Source organism: Parambassis ranga, chromosome 2 (assembly GCF_900634625.1).
Source record: "Parambassis ranga chromosome 2, fParRan2.1, whole genome shotgun sequence".
Lineage (NCBI taxonomy): Eukaryota > Metazoa > Chordata > Actinopteri > Ambassidae > Parambassis > Parambassis ranga.
Window position 1 is genome coordinate 35,354,201 of NC_041023.1, and position 20,889 is coordinate 35,375,089.

Here is a 20,889-nt window from a genome sequence, read left to right on the forward strand (position 1 = left end):
ACAACAACAATAATAATAATAACTAATTACTAATAAATATGATAATAATCAGAGTTATGATGCAGAGCTGCTGCAGGTCTGAGTGCAGCAGAGAACAGGCGTCTGAACATGCTCAGTGATGAAGTGTTGACGGCAGGAAAAGCTGCGGTCTGTGGCTCTCCTATAAAGATAAGCAATTTAAACATTAGACAGAGTGGCTGCAGTGTGTGTGTGTCAGGAATGTGTGCAGTGAAAGCAGCTGCCAGGACTGAGCGGCGGCCCGGAGACGCTTCCACGTCTCTGGTATGCATTATTGTGCGGGACGAGATCAAGCAGGCTCTAATAGGACGTGACGTCTCAGCGAGCCGTTCACTAGCCCGCCAAGAACGAAGGCTTGGCGGCGCATTGCCGCTCCACTCACTACAAACACACAGGCCGTTTCTCAGGTCTAACTTTATTTTGAAGTGATAGAATGACTTTTATTTTCCAGACTGGGAACTCTTTCCCAGCTGAGCAGAGATAAATCTGAGGCTGGCTGTCGGATGTTGGTGGGGCTTTGGCTTCGACTCCCTGCAGAAATGTTAGGGGGGCTTTAGGTTCTGGCAGAGGTTGGAGCTGTGTTTAGGTGGTGCTGGTCCTGTCAGGTTTAGAAGGAGGCTTTTGATGTAATGACAGAAACCACCTGTCACTGTGGACCTGTCCCTGGGTTCTTCAGTCGGTCTTTAGCACTGTCATGGCAGAACCCAACATGTCCGACATGATGTCACCGAGCCATCTCACTCTACCCATTTACCATCGCTGAACCCCCCCCCCCCCCCCCCCCCCCCCCCCCCCCCCACACACACACACACACACACTGAGGCCAGAAGTGTGTGTACATGTACACAGAGAGGAATTCAGACATCTTCACTTTCTGCACGCTTTCTGTTTCCACTGAGGAGAAGGAAGGCCACGCACGGCTTTAACGGGACAGTTCAAGGAGCAATGTTCAATGTTCCAGCAGGGTTATTAGGAAGACTTAGAGGACTTGTAGTGGTGTAGTGGTGCTCTGATGGGTTTTAAAGGTCTTGAAGGTCTAGACACCCTTGTTGAGTTAGTCAGTCACTCTAGAAAGTTCTTCAAGATTTAGAGGTCTTTGTTTGTGTTAGAGATCTTAAAGGGATTCCATAGTAACAAAGAGGCTCTAAGAGGTCTGTAGATGGTGTAAGGAGGTCTTTAAGAAGGGTCAGCTCGTTACAGGTTAAAAAGTTTTGCCTGTGATTTAGTGAAGGATGTTTGAGAAGACTGAAGGTTTGTAGATCTTTGTAAAGGTCTTGGGCTGGTCGTAGATGTCTCTAAGAAGGTTGAGACCTCATTATTATCTCAGAAGGGTGGAGCAGGAGACAGCTGGTCCAGCATCCCTAAAGCAGGCTTCAGGAGGGGCTTTGGGTGGTCCTACAGGTTCTGTTGGAGGACTCTGATGTCCTCAAATGTCTTTATTGGTGTTTCTGAACTTTATGTCCCTGTTTAAAACCTGTGTGGTGCATCTCAAGGCTCAGTTCTAGGCCCTGTTATAATGATTTCTCTTGATGTCAAACCTGGTGATGTTCTCAGCCTGGCTGTTCTGAAGGACTGATGCTTTCCATTAGTCATGTTAGTGGAGGCCTGGACGGGTCTAGAATGCATTTGTACACATCCATTGTGAAGAGCGTGGCTTCCTCAGACAGGTTACGAGGAGTCAGGTTGTGGGAGGACAGGTCAGTCCAGGACAGGGGCTTTTTCCAGCCTGTCAGAGCACTGGACACCACTCGTCGCCTCCTCCTTTTTGAGCTGTCATCTCTCAGACCTCCTGAGAAGCTGCCGCTGCCTCCAGCTGGAACATTTCCTAGCAGCCCCTCCTCCAGCTGCTGTCTGGGGGGTCCAGATGCTTCTGGAGCACTGGCAGGCAGTTTGACAAACGTGAGGACTCCATGTTAAAGCGGCAGGATTAAAGCCTGCGCTGTGATAAAGCTCACAGTCAACTTTTAAAAGGGCATCAAGTACAATTTGTCTTTTACAGCCAAATCCACAACAAATGAGCTTCATGTGTGACTGCTCTGCTTCAGGAGGCAGCATTTATGAGCTGTGGAGCCAGAAATGTGTTTTATCTCTGCCTTGGTCCCTGACTACCAGCAGAAACACAGAGGCTCCTCCAGCGTCACACTCACCCACCTCCTCTGGCCTCCCGCTCGCATTTTTACAAGAATCAGTGCATGCAGCACTTCCTGGTCAGGGCAGGACCGGTCACCATGGTAACCGAGAAGCGAAGGGGGAGAAGGTTGTTGTAGCTTCACAACCCTCCAGACATGAGTGGGACTACATCCACCTACACAACTGTAAGATGGCCAGCTGATTAGATGAACCATCTGTCAGCCAATCAGATCAAAGCTCTCTGACAGCTAGCATGTAGCAGTTAGCATGTGTGTAGAGGGCCATTGTGTCTTTGTGAGGACAATATGAGCATAAAGTCACTAAAACAAGCAAAGTCTGAAACACAAAGAGAGCTGACAGCACTACCTGTTGGACTCTGATTGGTCAGAACCAAACCTGGTTCAACACCAGCTCAGAGCCTGGAGCCTGGAGGATGGAGCTGAGGGTCTGTGATGTCATGACGCCGCGCCTCCTCCATTGTTGTTTGGTATGGTAGTGCAGACTGAAGCTCTGTGGTTCAGATGCTCAAACTGTTCTGCTGGAATGTCCTCTGGGAGACTGCTGAGCCAGGACAGGACCCCCCGCTGGATCACAGAGTTTATGATTGTCTGTTATTGTAAAGCTGCAGAGAGGTGCTGTATGAAGTGTTGCTGCCTCTCTGTGTGGCTGATGAGCAGTGTGTGTGTGCGTGTGTGTGTGTGTGTGTTGGCTGTTCTGAGAGTTTACAGTGCGACCGCAGAGCTGCTGGCAGACGCTCAGGCAGCCTCGGTAAGCCCGGCTCACTCTGAGGCCTGTGACGTGAGCCAGAACTGTATTCCTTTCTACTTTGGTATCATAACAAGTGGAGCTCTCCGGGTTTAGAGCAGCACCACAGACATTATCCACAACACAACGCCCACCGCTGCTTTTAATAGCCGCTGTCACATGTGGATGTTCAGTCGCGATCGGCGTGCCGGTGCGGGGACACTCGGCTCGACAGGCGCATTAATGTGATCAAGACTGAGAATGATTCCTCTAATAACCAAACACCGTTCACACACGGCCGCCATGTAGAGCACAAGGCCCCGGCAGGCCGCGCCGGCAGAGCGGCCGAGCCCACGGCCTGACACCGCGGCCGCTCCACAGACTCCTCAATGACATCACCAACAGAAAAGGCAGATTTATTTAGCGGCATGTGGAATCCCGCCTCCGCCGGGCGTGTTTACAGCAAGGCAGACTCTCACTCTGTGTTTGTTGGCAGCCGCCGCCATCATTTGTGGCCGTGCCTGAGGTTTGGTGAGCAGAGAGTCTGGTGTGTGTGGGAGGGAGGGCAGGGGGGCCTCGCTCAGCCCAGGGCCTCCGGGGGACCGCGGGCCGGCTACCGTGAGGAGGGTCAAGCCGTGTGACCACAGCAGCTGCTGCGGCCTCTGCCAGAAGGTGCAAAAACGAAGCCGTGACCAACACAAAGAAGTCCGGGTCCAGAAAACACAAAGAGCTGCATCAAGTCTGACTCCAGTGCAGCCAGTGTGAGGACACACACTGCAACACAACAACCAGCTGCAGTTCCTTCACTGTCCACACGAGGGCTGGCTCCACAGACGCACATGCTAAAACAGCTTCACTGTTAATATGTCTGTAGTGCATAGAAAACTGACAGTACGTCCACATGTTAGCCATTAGCGCTTAGCATCAGTTTTTGGATGCTGTATGCTAAGCTAAAGCCCGTTAACAGTGTGTGGATGTGGGTCAGTCAGCATACTAAGAACTAAAGTTTAACATGCTAACACGAGACTAACATGCTACATTAACCCACTGACTGAACTCCTGTGTGTGTGTTGGTGTTCAGTCTGTTTCCTGCTCTGTGGGCAGATCTGAGCTCAGGTTAGAGGACTGAAGCTCTGATGATGGCTTCACTGTCAGCGCAGAGGCGTCGGATTTTACTGACCCTCAGGCGGGTATGTTCCGTGTCTGTTTCCCGTACGGGACGCGGAAGTTCCAGGTCTCACACACACAGGTCGATCGCCAATCACAGCGCTTACCTAGCTGGCTCTCTGAGCAGCCCTGAAAATGTTCCATGTCCATGTTTCATCAGGTCTCCCACTATAATGTCTCCCACTATAATGACTTTATCTGTGCTGAGCACTATACTTCATAAGAAGTCTGAAAACTGGAGCAGGAACTCTGAATAAGCAGCAGCAGGTGGACGATATACTACAACAAAAATGACTGACTTCCAGCTTTGGTGAGACAGGCCGAGAGTGAGACAGGCTGAGAGAGACAGGCTGAGAGTGAGACAGGTTGAGAGAGAGACAGGCTGAGAGTGAAAATCTCAAAGAACTATGAGTAGATTTATGTTTAGGGTTAATCTGAAGACTGGAGAATGGATAACAGGAGATGGAGATGATAACAGAGTGACGTGACCTTAGTATTGAGCTGTTATTATTATGATCAAGCACGGAGACAGTGTGTGTATTTATGTGCTGTAGATCTACTGTAAAGTCTGACCTGATGGAGCAACCTGTTACTGAAGGAGCTGTGCATGGGGTCAGAGGTGTTCTCTGTCAGGGAGGAAAGCGGGTGTAGGGCAGGAAAAGTTGTGCCTACAGAAATAGCATGTTAGCTCTTGTTAGCACAAATTAGCTCTAAATTCCATTTACACCCAACATATGTTTGGGTGTGACCACGCTGAATGACAGGCTGGTGTCAGACTCAAAGTTCCTGCTTCCACCTCAGCTCCACCTGTTTGCCTGTATTTGGAGTTCAGATGGACGCCGCTAACATCAGTCAGAGCCTCTATCCACACACAGACGCCATGTTGAGCCTCCGTCCACATACAGACCGCCATGTTGAGCCTCCGTCCACACACAGCGTGTGGTCATGAGCAGCAGAAGATCCTTCACTCTGCTGTGTGTCTGCAGGCCGCCCGCCCCAGGCCTGTGAGGCCCGTCTGTCCTCCTGCACATGCTGGGGTGTTTCTGTCCGTCCGTCCTGCAGACTCTGAGAAAAAGTCGTGTCAACACTCCAGATGTTTGGAAAGGTTGAAAATAAAATGACTGGGAGCGTCTGACACAGCGAGCCGCTCCCAGAATAGAAACTCTGTCTAAGTTTGGAGGAATTTGACGTTTGGTGCTGAGTGTGACGGACCGGAGGAGCTCCGCTGGGAGGGGGCGGAGCCATGCGTCACCACGGGTCAATCCAAAGTCTTCAGAGCTGTGAAGAGACAAAACCACGGTGGAGGCTCAGTTTACACGGCTGTTCCCCACGCTGCTCAGCACACTGAACAACACCCTGACCTACAAACACACAACACACACATGCCACATGCTGTGATGTCACAACAAACCTGCTTGTTGTGACATCAGAGGAACAGGAAGTACGGACCTGCACGCCTGTTGTACAGTGAGCTTATCCACCGCGAGGCTGTACTTGTTGGTCCGTGGACCTGTTTGTTAAAGCCAGCCTCCAGTGGACAGCAGAGGAACTGCAGCTGTTGGTGTGGGTCTGTCTCCTGCACACACACAGACACCAGCTGACACCACGTCCTCACAGACAGATCCTCACCTGTCCATGCTCCCTCGTGGCCATCCTGACGGACAGCTGTCCCTCCTGGTGTTGATAAAGCGTGCTGCCTGAGCTGTGAAGTTCGCTGGAACCCGCTCTGTCTGCCGTCATTAGCAGCCGTGTGTTCTGCAGCTATTTATAGCAGCCTGAGGTCGTCTGATTTGCTTCGTGTGGCAGAAAGTCAACTTGGAAAGTGAAGCTAAGTGAAGCCAGGCAGACGGCTCCGCTGCAGCGTCCGTCCCATCAGCGCCTGGCTCTGATGCCGCTTCCGTCAGCTTCCTGAACGTATATCTGAGCGCTGCAGTGGAAGAAACGCAGCTGGAATTATAGATTCACAGCTTTGAAGGTAATCTCTGAGGACACCTTTGGAAAGTGCTGTCCACCAGCCAGCAGAAACATCACAGAGTAAACAAGACAGGATCACAGAGCGGCCTTTGACTCTGCAAACAGAAGAAACACATGAAGTCTGCAACTTCACACACTCATCAGCAGCTCAGGCTAACACAGCTAGCTGCTGCAGTTAGCTTCACACGCTCATCAGCAGCTTCCAGCTAACACAGCTAGCTGCTGCAGTTAATCTCTGCTAGCATTAGCAGTTTGCGTCAGCTGAGCAGGTTCACTCCTCAAATCAACAGACTCACAGCTAATCTGCTAAAGGGGTGGGGCAGAGAAGAGGCCATGTGAGTCATAAACCTCCTCCTGCACAGTCCACACAAACTTTATTCTAAAGACTTTTTCAGGTGTGTAACTCTGTTTCATCTTCATCTCCTTGACAATAAAGCCCATGAGCATCCACAGAGGCGCTCAGTGCTGCTGAGCGTCTGTTCCCAGCATGCCCTGACCCCCCCACTCTCAGCTCTCTTGATGTGGTTTTACATCCTTCCTTCTGCAGAGCTACGCCACGTATCGTGTGTCACTCCATCCTGTCATCACCCACCAACAGGAAGTCTGTTAGTGCCACCTGTGGGGTCGCTCAGGCTGCTGTCAGCTACCAGTGGCCATCAGTGGTATTACACAGGAAGTGTCACTAGCGGCTGTAAAGGTGAGCCCATCCCCTCAGACCTCCATGTAAACACTTTACAGCAGAAAGAAACATGTTCACAGTCTGATAGGAAGTCTCCACCTCTTTGCCCGTATTTGGATGAACCAGGTGGTGGGCAGAGTTTAGTCGGGACATGCTGTGGATCGAGGTGGTCTGAGGCGGCAGCGGGCAGGTTTTAGGTGTTTTGATGGTGCAGTCTGTGGATCCCTGACTGACAGGGGGCTTGTCCAATCAGCTGCTGAGGTGACGCCTGACAGAGGCGGCCTGTACTCAGCAGGTGGGCTCAGCCTCACAGGATTTCTGTTTTTGGTTCGTAGCGGTTCTTCGTCTGGATCCTGTTTGTAGGAGTCGGGCTGCAGGTTCCTGCGTGCTCTCAGAGGAACATGTGACTGAATGAAGCTCAGAGAAGCAGAACGGCGAGCCGTCAGCACCTCCGAGCCACGGCTATCTTTAGCCTCTGATAGTAACAGCCCCAGACATCAGTGGACATTTAATTAGCTCTAATGGTTTAATCAGGTTTCACTGATGTTTGGAACAAACAGAATCATTCTCAGAGAATCAGCTCGTTATTGGACATTACAGTCAGAGGAACATCTGACATTCAGCTTCACAGCACTTCCTGTAAACTCTGTGTTAGGAACAGGAGGAAGACGAGGAGGAAGAGCCTGACGTTGGGCAGGTTCAGACAGGAGTCGTGAAAGGTTGTTGGTTTGATTCCTCCGTGTGTCACCAGTTATCTAGCATGTACCTTTCACTTAATAATGACCATTGAATTACTGAGTTGTGTGAGTGGCTGCTGACCCTGGAAGACGAGCCGCACTGTGACAGCAGCACTTCACACCGGTTTCGAGCGTCTCCTCTGTGGACCTGCAGGTTTTGGAGCGTCTCCTCCGTGGACCTGCAGGTTTTGGAGCGTCTCCTCTGTAGACCTGCAGGTTTTGGAGCATCTCCACTGTGGACCTGCTCCTCTGTGGATCTGCAGGTTTTGGCATGTCTACTCGGTGGACCTGCTCCTCTGTGGACCTGCTCCTCCATGGACCTGCTCGTCCGTAGACCTGCTCCTCTTTGGACCTACAGGTTTTGGCGTGTCTCCTCTGTGGACCTGCAGGTTTTGGCATGTCTTCTCGGTGGACCTGCAGGTTTTAGCATGTCTCCTTGGTGGACCTGCTCCTTGGTGGACCTGCTCCTCCGGGTACCTGCTCCTCCGTGGACCTGCAGGTTTTGGCATGTCTACTCGGTGGACCTGCTCCTCCGTGGACCTGCAGCATGGTGTCCGCTCAGACGTCTGGCTCAGGCAGGAGCGCTTGACCCGGCGTTCACAACCTCAAACCACCGCGCTCTGCTAAACATAGAGAACCTCAGACCAGATGGCAGCGCTGGAAACTGGAGCGCGCTCAGAAAGATGCTACGCGGGCCGGGGGAGGCCCAAACCGCCGCTGCCATGTTTTGGAGGGTTTTGTGCAGCGTGTTTTCCCTCCTGTCTGTCGGCGGGGGTCTGTGCGCTGCACAGTGGAATTACAGGCAGATGAAAACATGTTTTCATGTTGGAGTGAGTGAAGGTCGGGTGCAGGGTAACAGCAGGAACACGGAGCTTTCATTGCCACGCCTGAGTGACGCGCAGCAGACTAAAAATTTGTAACAAAGCCGCCACAGAAACCACACACATGTTTACAGCCAAGGGCCAATCAGAGCGGCTGCCACATGTGTCATTAGGCTGTGTTAGAGTGAGTGGGAGGAGAAGCAGAGCAGATACAGTGAGCAAGTCCATCCGTCTGATTCCACGCTGTGCCGCAGATCTGCTGCCACTATCATGTGATGTCATCACTCACTTATAAAGCCTCGCCATCATCAGGGCAGCAGACACAGACGCCAGCCGTCCTCCTGACGAGCGGCAGCGGGAAGTTTCACTTTCTTCACTGGATTCCTGACTTCAGACACAGGTCAGTAAACCCTGCAGACACTTTAACCCCGAAGCTCCTGAAGGAGGCTGGAACCTGTCCACCTTTTACCTGCTGCTGGTCCGGGTGGTCTGACAGTTAACTGTTTGAGTGGTTTCATGTCATTCTCTGTGTGTCTGCTGCTTTAATCTGACGTTAATCTGAATTTAATCTAATCTAAAACATGAAGGCTGCACATGTCAGAATGGTTTTATTTACATGGTTCAGTTTTCAGATTACAGTCTGTTCATTTCAAACAAAGTATCAATGAAGATAAATTTGTTGATCCCTGTGTGGAAATTAGATTCAATTAAAGGTCTGAGTTGTTAGCATTGTTAGCTCCACTAGGCTAATTTATTTATTGTAAAAATGTTCAGTGTTTTGGTGACAGCATATTAGCCTATGAGCTAAGTGTTGTGAGACATTTTAGGTCTGAATGTTTTATTAGCTTGTTTTAGCTACACTTCCATATGTTTGAATGTCCTTTGTGTTGTTTTACTATTAGCACGTTAGCACTGATTATGAAGGCTTGTGTCTAGTGTCATGGTTTTTTTTTAGCTTGTCATTAACTCATTAGCTGCTGGTGCAGTAATGAGTTGTGTGTTGTTTTGATCTGTGGGTGTTAGCTGACATCTCCCAGTGAATGCTCCTTCATGAAAGACGTGTTTTATCAGTACATGTTTCAGACGTGACATCTGTCAGAGCACTGAAGTGTGTGTTACCTGTCATCTCTGTTAGCCTGTTAGCTGCTGCTTCACAGGTATCAGTTCAGAAACCTTAAGAGTGTTTTCTGCTAACAGCAGCTGCTGACGCTCCATGTTCTGGTCCCGTGTGCTGGCAGTGCCACGTTAACCATAATCAGGTCTAATTGAGTGTGGGGGCGGGTTTGCCTTGGTGGGATCTAGCAGTGACACACCAGGCGCCATCAGAGGCCGCTGACAGCTCATATTTACAGAGCCGTGCTGATCAGTCTGTTCACACTCACCGTCAGTTCAACAGGTTGTCAGCTGACATATGGCAGTGAAAGGGTTACCCAGCAGCAGGATACATACTTCATAAACACACAGATAAATATTAACTACAGCTCACCAGAGGCGGCTGTGCTCCTATATGAAATCAGACTCTGCCTACAAGATCAGACAGTCGTGTTTCTCTGGGCTAACCAGGAAGTTAGTGGTCCACCAACAGCCAATCAGATTCTCCACTGTCCTCTGGATTATTGCAGCAAATCATGACTACACCATCAGCACCACCAGGTTCACCGCTCTGACCTCTGACCTCTTCTACAGTACAGACACCTTGATGTTTAATGATTATTTACAGAAACACAGTGATGAGCTGTGATGTAATCATGTAAAATCATTGATCACTCATTGATGGTTAAACATGTTTTTTTTAGTATCAGTCTAAATTCTGTCACGACAGTAACAACAAACCAGAGCCAGTTTGTGTGTCACATGGTGCCAGTGTGTTCCTGCGGTGGGCGTCGGATGTATAATATGAATCGCTCAAACATGTCACCGCTGAGTGATGCTGGGGCAGCAGAGGAGGAGGAAATAAGCCAGAGGTTACAGTGAGAGAGGAAGGCCACCCCTGAGACGCCTTGTCATCACCCCTCAATCATCCCTTATCCATCAACCTCCGCCTTCCCTCCTGCTGTACATTCACACCCAGGAACACTGCGCTGATCCAGCCTCGCAGACCCAGCGCTACATGCTCCTGTTCAGCACTGCTTTAATCCCACATGTATGCTGCAGAGCTAACAGCTAACTGCCCAACTACCCTGCACTGCATCACAAGCTGTCGTTAGCCACATTAGCTTTGTAGGCTTTAGTCTACACTGTTGGACATAAAAGCGTACTGTCACAGATGCTATTAGCTTAATTAGCTAAAGACTAGCTAACTGTCATTATCATTAATATTAGCAGCTAACTGTAAATTGGCCACCCTGCATGGACCTAGTGTTGTTGACATATTAGTTTTGCTAACCAAACATTAGCACACACAGTGTTCATGCTCACAGCTTCAGATTCAGTGTCCCTCCTCCTCCTCTCATGACGGGGTTAATGTCTTATCTGGACGTGGCGGAGGTGCTGCTGGTGGAGGCCTGCTGTGTCTGTCTCTGTGAGCAGAATGGCTGCAGAGAGGTGGGGTGGGGGCTGGGGGGTGGGTGGGGCGGCTGCAGTCACTCAGATTTTGTTTTGTGTGCACTCTGCCAAAATGCAGCAATTTTCTGTGAATGTAAAACAGCTTTCCTGGCTGCGGCCCCACACGCCACCACCCTGCCAGGAACAGCCTGTTTTCCCCTAACTGTTTACATGCAGGTAAAGTGGCGAGGACGACACGCTCCTCCCTGTGCTCTGGGCTCCGGCCAGAGGAGCACATAAAGCAGGAGGAACTCCACTAATTTGCAGACAAACTGGGGAAAACGCCTCCTATGATCCTCTCTGGCACGCAGCGTGCAGAGCTCTTTACAGAGCGAGTGATGACTGTGGAGGAACAATGGATCCTGTTTATGATCAGAGTTACATCAGCACATGCAGGCCTCATGTTGGCAGCCTGCACATTGAGCTAATAATGTGCTCATTGTGTGCGTCCATGTTCAGCTCTGAGTGAGTGAGTGCAGGAAAACTCTGATAAATATCTGTACCTGCAGCAGTCAGGCCGCGGGAGGCTATCCCTGACCTCAGCCCAACAGTCAGGCGCTGCTCGGTGAGCCTCGTTACAGCGCCCCAAAATAAACCAGGCTCTGTGTGGAGGAGCGGCGGCAGGCTGTGTGTGCATGCAGACACGCTACACACACACATATGTGTGTGCTTATAAACACACACTGTAAACACACAGACTCACTTAATCACCCTCTTGTGGCCACCAATGGAACTGCAGGTTTTCGGTGTGCACATGCCAAAGGTCAAAGGTCAGCTCTTTCTCTGGTTCAGGCTAAAGCTGGATCCACACTCCACGAGAACAAAGAACTTTCTTTTGGTGGCAAGAACAAAAAAAAAGTCAAGTTTCAGCACGGAGTATGCATGCGGCCACCCCACTGCAGCCACGTCACACACAAAAGGTTGACAATGCAATTGTATGGGAAGTTGTGAGCACAGTCATGGTGACCTGTCCTAACGAGCTGGGAAGAGGGCGTATAGCATGACAACAGATAGAAGATTAGTGTAGCTGACTGTACAGTCTGTTTAAACCTGTGTGCTGCTGCCTTGTTTCCCAACAACATGTATGACCACAGCTCAGCCTGTCCCCCCGGTGGACACATCAGTTACTGCAGGTTTACTTTCAGTTGACATGGCGGCAGGTCGAGTCAGAAATGTGTTTTATTGTGTTTCTGCAGTGATGAGTGTGTTTAGTGAGAGGATGTGGTCGGATGGTGTTGATGCTGTGTGATGGTGCTTATGTTACTGATGGTGTTTATTGTGCTGTCGGTGCATATTTCAAACCTCCATCAAAACCTGAATCTGTCTCAGACCATCTGATCTACACATGTCAAATGTTGATGCCTGGTTCTTCTGTAAACAGCACCTATAACTGTGTGTGTGTCTGTGTGTGTTTCTGTGTGTCTGTGTGTGTGTCTCTGTGTCTGTGTGTGTCTCTGTGTCTGTGTGTGTGTCTCTGTGTGTCTCTGTGTGTGTCTCTGGTTTTAATAGTGGAGGCAGCAGCTGGAACACATTGCAGATATTTCTCCAGTGTCAGTGGGGCGCTGTGGGGGGGGAGCTGTGTCAGACAGGAGGTTTGTACATGCATGTAGTCTGTAATGTTACACACCACCAACAGGGGGCGCCAAAGTCTAACTCCTCCCACCATCATCAATCTCAGACATTAACATTCAAAGCTTTGAATAACCTTTATTGAATTGTCATCTAGCAATTCAATAAAGGCCTGGTGGCCGGCTGACTTTTACTGTCAGTAATAGACACCATGAGACAAAGTGTGGCTCCTTTTTAGGGTAAACCATATCATAGGAGGGGAAGTCCTCGTTGCCATGGTAACCAGGTTTTAACCTATCCCAGATGTAACCCAGCACCGTCAGTCAGAGCATGTTGAGGACGGGTTGGCCCTCAGCTGTTGTCAGTGTGGTGTCCAAATACAGCAGGAGGTGAAAGCTCCGGCGGGAGGTCTGACCGCATGACGCTGTTTTATCCTCACACATCAGGAATGTTTGAGCCAATCAGACGTGCAGATCTGTTATTGATAACCAGAGTCAGATTGCAGAGCTTCTGAAATGAGACGCATTAACCCTCTGAGGCTCCTTTATCACCTGCAGGCTGGCACAGGTCACATGACTCCACAGCAGTCCGCTTCCAGGTGGACACTGGAGGAACTGCAGGCTCTAAGATCTTACCTGCATGTAGGATTTGCAGTTTGATCTGTCTTAGACTCAGCTCACCATGAGTTTGCCTCAGCTGGTCGCTGTGGTAACGACCTGTGCTGTCACCTGGAACGTCAAACCGCTGTCATGTTTCTTGACATCAGTCGCCTGTAGTAATGTCTCCTGAACTGTGCTCATACTTTCTGAAAAAGTTCAGAGCCGCACCGCGCTCAGACTTCTGCCAGACCTCATCATCTCAGCTGGCATCACGCCCAACACGCAGACCACCTGACCCCTCAGGGGCCCACTGGGCGGGTAAAGGCCAGCCAAAAAGGCCAGCCGTGGCCCACAGTCATGGCCCATCAGACTGAGTGCTCGCCTCCAGGCAGCGGCTCCTCGTTAGGTCTGTGTTTAACACACCATGGAACCAAGTCTCTACCCAATCCAGAACTCAGACCCAAACCCTGTCTGAATCCAGTCCAGGCCTGGTGCATTCTGGGTGTTGGAGTTTGGTTATTGTGTTTATTTCACAGCAGCAGAGTGAGTCAGAGTCCAGAGAAGCCTGCAGCTCTCAGAGCACTGCCCTGCGTGCTGTAACTCTGGCTGACTCCAGCGCCCCCTTCCTGCCATGTTCCTCCTCTGAGTGGGCGGAGCTGAGGAGGAGGTGTCCTCCTTCAGAGCAGGCGTCTCCTCCCCTTCTCCTCTGACCTGCTGGGCTGTGAGGCAGCATGAATCAAACTCTCACCTTCACCCGCAGGACGACTGCTGGAGCTGCAGCTGGACTGTAACCCACTGTGGATGTGCTCTCTGTGGATTCTATCACCTGCAATCTGTGTGTGTGTGTGGGACAGTCCCAGTAAGTTTGCTCTGTGTGTGTTCTCCTGTGTGTGTGTGTGGCTCTGCTCTGATCCTCCTGCTCTGTCTTTCAGAACATGTTATGCTCCAGGAGGGTCCTGCAGCGCTGCTGCCTCGCTCTGTTCCTGCTCTGCTCCCCGGTGCCGCACCACGGCCGGCCCGTCGACGCCCTGAGCGGCAGAATGTAAGTCCACCTGTGACCTCCATCACTGACCCTGTGTGTGTGTGTGTGTGTCCTGATGGCTGTGGACCAAAGCAAACCTGCTGACTGGTCTGATGCCAGCATTCTGAGACTTTTCCACTGAAAGCTGAGATCTGTGAGACACTCTGTGGGTCAGGGGAAGACGCTCTGCCGCCGCCGTGTGTGTGTTAAACACTGATGTGATGTTAACGCTGGAGACTTTGGGGACGGAGGGCGTCTGAGTGGAAAGGGGAGCGAGGGAGCCGCTGACCTCTGACCTCCATCATCAGAAACAGACATTTATTCACTTCCAGCTTTTTAAAGGGGAAGTTTGGATCCGACAGGATTTAAATCATCAGTTTTGGACTTTTTAAATCAGCTGCTGTGTGGAAGCAGATTTCCGTCTGGAAAAAACTCAGAGGCGACGTTTGTCAGCAGCTCCAGGATCCGTCTCAGCTGCTGTCTTCATTTTTTTCCCTCCTCCTCCTCCTCCCTCCATTCGCCTCCCACAGAGAGGAACAATCAGCAGGTAGGCTGAGCGCCGTTGGAGCGCTGCCACCGCAGGATGTAGCGTCCATTTCGGTCCTGTCAGTCTTTGATGTCAGTGAAGGTAGAGCAGCAGCAGATCAGCTTTCAAAGAATTTTCCTCTCCAGGAAATATCTGTATGCGTATAAACAGAAGCGGCTCTCAGGATATGATTATTATTCAGCAGGATGCTGCTCCGAGGAGGAGCGCGGCAACATGGGAAACTCTGTTTGTGTGCTCAGACACTTGAAGTGTTTGGCCGGCGTTGGTGCTCGCCGGTTCCCAGGCTCGGGGCCGTGCCCTCGCCGCCGCTCTGTTTGTCTAAGAGTTAGAGGTCTGAGTAACACGACACGGCGGCAAAGCAAAGCCCTGAGCCCTGTGAAGATAACAGAGCCGCCATGTCTTCTGCTGCAGACTCAAAGCAAACAGCTCATAACATCTGACAACAAGCAGGGCGATGATGAGTGTGTGTCACTACAGCCCTCTTTAAACACAGTTAATGGAGTTTGGTTTGTGGTTGTTCCTGTTTCTGAGCAGAGGGCGCCCCCATGTGGACATGTGGTGAACTGTTCCCTTTTCACACCCTCACTAGTAGCGAGCCTACTCAGGTGACCCGTGTTGTGTGGGCGTGGTTCTGGTTATAACACGGCTCCATAGCTCAGGGGTTAGAGCACTGGTCTTGTAAACCAGGGGTCGCGAGTTCAAATCTCGCTGGGGCCTGCGCAATTTTTAGACTGTGAGGTTTTGGAGGATGAACAGGAACACAATACGACACTAATAATAATTAACAGTTTGCGCTGAATTTCTTTATTTGTTGTTTTTCGCATCTGTCTCAGTTTTGGTGCCTGACCTTTCGTGTCTTATGTAGTTTTTTTTTAACTTCTGGTTATATCACACCTTCATTCAGATCACAATCACACAACTACCCTGCAGGTGGCGCTACAGCTATATGTGAGCTGATCAGATCTTTTGACCTTTGTCCAATTAGTTCAGAAATCCCAGCAGCAGCAGCAGCAGAGTTACAGTTACAGCCATCAGTCAGTGTTATCTATGGCTCAGAGATGAGGTGTTAAACAGTCATTCATCAAACAATCTAAAGGAAAGTGAGAGGACCACTGTGGGGCCCTGAGTGTGGGACTGGTACCAACCCTGGATCAGCCTCTGTCACTGCAGAAAATCATCTGTGATCAAACAGAAGCAACTTCACACCTAAAAGGAGACAAACATCTGTTCTGCAGCTTCACTCCCATTCTTTTACTGGGGCTGCCCCCTGCTGGTCCGTCAGGGGAACTCACCAGATCCAAAACCTGGATCCTCAGTATGTGGCTGAGAGTATGGAGTGGCTGAGTGTTCAGTTTGCCTGTACAGGGTCTGAATCTTGTATTTTGTAGCTTTTTGTGTGTGAAGACCAGATGTCAGGATCCTCCCTCTAACAGCAGCATCTCCTCCTTTTCTGCAGAAAACGCTCTGTGACTCATGCTCAGCTGATGCACGACAAAGGCCGGACGCTGCAGGACTTTAAGCGTCGCATGTGGCTGCAAGAGCTTTTGGACGAAGTCCACACGGCTGAGATCCGGGACCTCCCAGTCCGGACCACTGCAGGAGGCGGGAGCAGCAGTGGCGCTGGCGTCGGGCTGCCGAGCATCGGCTTGGGCATCAACCTGAGCACCACCGGCAGCACCCTGCACTCCAAACCACCCGGAGGAATCAAGAACCTCCCCATCAGCTTTGGGTTGGAGGAGGAGGAGGGAACCAACCTGCCCCAGGAGACAAACAAGTCCCAGACCTACAAAGACGGTGTGCTGAAAGCACCCGGGAAGAAGAAGAAGAAGGGGCGGTCCGGGAAGAGGAGGGAGGGGGAGAAGAGGAAGAGGAGAGCGCGCTCATTGGGCTGGAGGCTGGCCGACCACACCGGGAGCAGATTCCACCTGGAGTGGAGGTCTCTGCTGGGCCTTCAGAGGGCGCTGCATTAGAACGACGTCAGTCTCTGACGAAGGTGAGTCACACCCTGTCCTGCTTCACACACTGATGCTGTGACATCATCAGACTGAGACTGACATCACAGAGGGAGTTCCTCCTAAACTCACCGACGTGTGAAAGTGCATTCAAACCAGAACTCTCCTCAGATCTAAATTCTTAAGAAGAGAAACGTTCAGAGCAGTTCAGACCAGGGTCCTGATGACTCTGTAACAGGACGAGCAGCATGTGTTCTGCTGCTCCTCCTCTACCATTTACAGAGTCATCAGATGCACTAATGTCCTCTGGACAATAGGACTGAGGTTTGGGCCTCCATGGTTCACACTGAATCCAGCAGCAGGCTCCAGTTCTGGCTCTGAGGGTCTGAGGGTTCAGAAGGAAGCAGCTTTAGATTTTCCACAAGTCATTGGTGGACTCATTAGCGCCCCTTGTGGTAGTTGGGGGAGAACACACAACACATGCCAATCTGTTTTTTTAAGGAGAAACTGTCTCTGTGGACTGACTGTCTGTCTCTCTGTGGAATGTCTGTCTCTCTGTGTGGACTGTCTGTCTCTGTCTCTGTGGACTGTCTCTGTGTGGATTGTCTGTCTCTCTGTGGACTGACCCTCTGTCTCTGTGGACTGACCCTCTGTCTCTCTGTGGACTGTCTCTCTGTGTGGACTGACCCTCTGTCTCTCTGTGGACTGACCCTCTGTCTCTGTGGACTGACCATCTGTCTGTCTCTCTGTGGACTGACCCTCTGTCTCTCTTACCCCGTTCACGCTGGGCAAAAAATCTGGCTAAAGCGGGATTCGGGATTGGCTCAAATGTGGCTCAGGTGTGAACGAAAATGTGGCTAGCGAATCCGGCTAGCGACATGCTACTTCCGGTTAGCGACATGCTACTTCCGGTTATCGATGTGCTACTTCCGGTTCACGGGGCGCGACACGGGACAAAAAAAATGCACAACGCATGCGCAAACGCGGTCCTACCACGGCCTGAACGGACTCTGTATATTATGAGGCGCCACCTAGTGGTTTGGAGGACAGCAAACACGCTGGATGAAGCCGGATTGAGTGCGGACACAAGTGTGTGCTAGCCAGATTTGAAAATAGGTCTGAACGTATACAGCTTAAAGGCTGTCTGGGCTCAATCCTACTTTGAGCCCAAATGACTTTCTCCAGTGTGAATGGTGTGGACTGTCTCTCTGTGTGGACTGACCCTCTGTCTCTGTGTGGACTGACCCTCTGTCTCTGTGTGGACTGACCCTCTGTCTCTCTGTGGACTGACCCTGTGTCTCTCTGTGGACTGTCTCTCTGTGTGGACTGACCCTCTGTCTCTGTGTGGACTGACCATCTGGCTGTCTCTCTGTGGACTGACCCTCTGTCTCTCTGTGGACTGTCTCTCTGTGTGGACTGACCCTCTGTCTGTGTCTGTGTTGCAGGAACCTTCCGACCGTCACCGTGGACTCCTAAATACTCACTTTTCGTCTTCTGTAAAGTGATTGTTTGGAAAGAAATTGGAAAATATTTATTGTCTGTAAATATTCTAAATATGTCAGAACAGACAGCGGAATATGACCAAACGTTGGAACTGTGTGAATCCTTGCTTTTTCCCTTTTTTACGTCAGTAATTTATTTTGTCTGGATGGTGTATTTATTTTGTAAATGTATCGAGGTGCTGCTGACCTTCTATATTTTTGTACCATAATGCACTTTAGATATATAAATATAAATATATATACCATTACGTTTGTGTTTGTGGTTGACTGAAATGAAGAAAAGAACCACCGCCTCTCTCCTGTCCTTCTCTGCTGCTGCGTGTCGGCTGTTTTCAGACTGAAGGTGTTTGTTATCTGCGACGTTTGACTTTCCACCGCTCTGCTTTCATGCCAAAGTTCACATGTGTACATAAACCAGACACGGCTCCATATCGTTGTTTTTGGTACTTGCACTGAATGGATTAAACATTTGACAGTAAACTGCTTCCTGACTCACTGTGGACTGTCGTCATGGAAACGCTGCTCATTATTATACAGTGGAGGACAGCTCACACATCCCTAACTGAAATAAATAACATGAAATATAATAAAATATTGATCTATTTAATTTTATGAATGATATTTAATCTTATTTTATTGGCCACTAGGTGTCACTATTGAACAGCTGAATAAAGAGAACTCTGTGACACATTTTTTTATTAAAAATTAAACATAATTCATGTCAAACACAGCTGTCCAATCAGAGACACTTACTACTTTTTAATTTAGAGAAATGTAATTTCATGAGAAATATATAAATATCTCTAAATAAATATTATTTTTGATGTAAACTGTTAACGTGAATTTTATCATTGTTAATATGAATTAATATTTTGTTATTTTTTTCACTAATGGTACAAAGCCGTATTAGATTATTTTAAACAAAAGAAAACTCTGGAGGGAAGTAGTACTTTAAAAGAACTTGGTTAATTGTTATTGCAGGTTAATAGTCAAAATAAAACTTTTAGGTCTGGGGGGAAAAATACTGACCCGGAAAAGGGGGGGGGGGGGTAATATTCCGAGAATAACCTCAGACCCTCTGAGATTTGTACCAGTACCACTTTTGCCAGAAGAAGTCATGCCATGTTTTTTCTGTTGCACTGAGAAGACGTCATCCTCACTGCCCCTGGCTGGACAGTGTCTGTGTCTGCTAGCAGACCCCGGACCCTCTGAGCTGATGTGTGATCGATATCCCTGCATGTGTCCAGTCAGACACAGCTCACACAGGCGCCGTCACTTCCTTTAAACCGGTGAATCTGCTTGTGTCTCCGCTGTAATGTTTGTAATGCCAGGCCTGCAGTCGGCCGGGATTCAAAGCGCAGAAGAAGAAGAGGAGGCAGACTTCCGGTCCATGTGGGAGAAGAAGAGGCAGCAACATGTCGCCTCCAGGAGGGAAGATAAACAGACCGAAAACGGTAAGAAAACAGACGTCTGTGTCAGTCTAGAGGAGACCGAACTGTGACACTCTGATGTTTTAACGAAAATAACGGACATGAAAGCTAGCAGCTAATAGTTAGCATCGTAAGCTAACGAAGCTAAAGAGCGCAGGCAACGCCTGAAACCTTACTTTGTTAAAGTAAGGACATATTTGGTTAAAGTTCATTTTAATGAGACACAACTAACCTGCTCCAGACACACTGTAGAAACATCACCGATGACCTGGTGGGAGGAAAAGCTGTTTCATAGAAGACAGGAAGTTATTTTTTGTGCATTAAAGATGTTTTAATCACAAAATGTAAAGTCCTCCGTGTTGTGAGGGAGACTGGAAGTGAACTGAGGATGATCGAACACCATCTGCAGTTCAATACATCTAATCATTTGTCCTTCCTGTCAGGAGCTGGGGAAGAAGCTCTGCAAGCGGAGGCGGGTTCAGAGCCGTGAGAAGAGGAAGAGGCACCAGATCGTTGGCGCAGTGGTGGACGAGGGCCTCATCACCATCCATCACCTGAAGAAGAGGAAGTCAGTGATCCTCCTAAGTGTCAGCTGACCCCCTCACTGTGACAGCTTGCTGACCCTGTTCTGTCCCCGCAGGTCGAGTCCCAGAGCCAACATCACTCTGTCCGGGAAGAAGAGGCGGAAGCTGCTCAAACAGCTGCAGCACCACCAGCAGGAGAAGGCCGGAATGGACGGTGCAGAGTCACGGAAAACACATTTAAAAATAAGTCGGTCTGATTACAACATTAACCTCTGACTGTTCCCCTCCACAGTCCAACAGGCACCACAGAAGAAGACGGACTCCTCCTCAGCACCCACCAAGAAAAAGAACCCGTCCAGCACCCAGGATGACGTGGAGATGGCAGACGCTGAATGAGGAGCAGATCTGGTGATGATGGAGTGCTGCTTCTCAAGCAGGATCAGGACCAATCGGAGAGCTGTAAACATAACTGCAGTTCCTCCAGTGTCCACTAGAGGCTGGATCCAGACCTCCACTGCAGCTGAAGATGAAATGACATCATTCACATCAGCTGTGTCCTGTGGTTTGAGTCAGAGAGGAGGTGTGTGTGTGTATTCTGTGGAATTGTGTGTTTTATGGTACATTTGGTAAAAACTGATCAGATGTTTCTAAATGTGACAGGCATATGATAAAGAGCTGCTAGTTATCAGGTGATTGATTATATTACAGATTTATATGAAGTCTAGAATTATATCTGAATGACTGAATATTTTCTTACATGATTAATAAAATGATGGAGGCAAAGTTTGACATTTTTTCCATTTTTATCGACCCGCTTTAGTTAAAGATCACGTTGAGATTCTGTTTTGTGACATTTGTCCTCCATACATGTGATTAATAAAGTATTGATCAGATTCACTCTCATGGTTTCTCATGTATTGTTTATGATGAT

The 20,889-nt window shown here is 49.6% G+C and overlaps 2 protein-coding genes and 1 non-coding gene across 4 annotated transcripts; all 3 read left to right on the forward strand.

The window, feature by feature from the left end:
- The first annotated feature begins 8,584 nt into the window (after positions 1 to 8,584).
- pthlha (parathyroid hormone-like hormone a) lies at positions 8,585 to 18,040 on the forward strand. Of its 2 annotated transcripts, none has more exons than XM_028394703.1 (4): positions 8,585 to 8,670; positions 13,915 to 14,024; positions 16,007 to 16,543; positions 17,948 to 18,040. In XM_028394703.1, the coding sequence occupies exons 2-3, from the start codon at positions 13,918 to 13,920 to the stop codon at positions 16,518 to 16,520; spliced, it is 621 nt and encodes a 206-aa protein (XP_028250504.1). In that variant the 5' UTR covers positions 8,585 to 8,670; positions 13,915 to 13,917; the 3' UTR covers positions 16,521 to 16,543; positions 17,948 to 18,040. The 2 variants fall into 2 exon arrangements, with proteins under 2 accessions (XP_028250504.1, XP_028250496.1); XM_028394695.1 differs by lacking the exon at positions 8,585 to 8,670 and adding an exon at positions 13,740 to 13,841.
- trnat-ugu (transfer RNA threonine (anticodon UGU)) lies at positions 15,195 to 15,267 on the forward strand. Its single transcript has one exon. It is a non-coding gene; the product is annotated as a tRNA-Thr (tRNA).
- Positions 18,041 to 19,185: 1,145 nt separating the features above from the next.
- Positions 19,186 to 20,855, forward strand: c4h11orf98 (chromosome 4 C11orf98 homolog). Its single transcript, XM_028394806.1, has 4 exons — positions 19,186 to 19,458; positions 19,878 to 20,002; positions 20,075 to 20,172; positions 20,251 to 20,855. Exons 1-4 carry the CDS (start codon positions 19,420 to 19,422, stop codon positions 20,352 to 20,354), a joined length of 366 nt encoding a protein of 121 aa, XP_028250607.1. The 5' UTR covers positions 19,186 to 19,419; the 3' UTR covers positions 20,355 to 20,855.
- The last annotated feature ends 34 nt before the right edge of the window (positions 20,856 to 20,889 follow it).

Excerpts from the sequence above, each read along its gene's own strand:
- pthlha (XM_028394703.1), top strand. The coding sequence starts at position 13,918 with ATGTTATGCTCCAGGAGGGTCCTGCAGCGCTGCTGCCTCGCTCTGTTC. Across the intron at positions 14,025-16,006 it reads GACGCCCTGAGCGGCAGAAT|AAAACGCTCTGTGACTCATG; the intron begins GTAAGTCCACCT and ends CCTTTTCTGCAG.
- c4h11orf98 (XM_028394806.1), top strand. The coding sequence starts at position 19,420 with ATGTCGCCTCCAGGAGGGAAGATAAACAGACCGAAAACG. Across the intron at positions 19,459-19,877 it reads AGATAAACAGACCGAAAACG|GAGCTGGGGAAGAAGCTCTG; the intron begins GTAAGAAAACAG and ends CCTTCCTGTCAG. Across the intron at positions 20,173-20,250 it reads GGAGAAGGCCGGAATGGACG|TCCAACAGGCACCACAGAAG; the intron begins GTGCAGAGTCAC and ends TCCCCTCCACAG.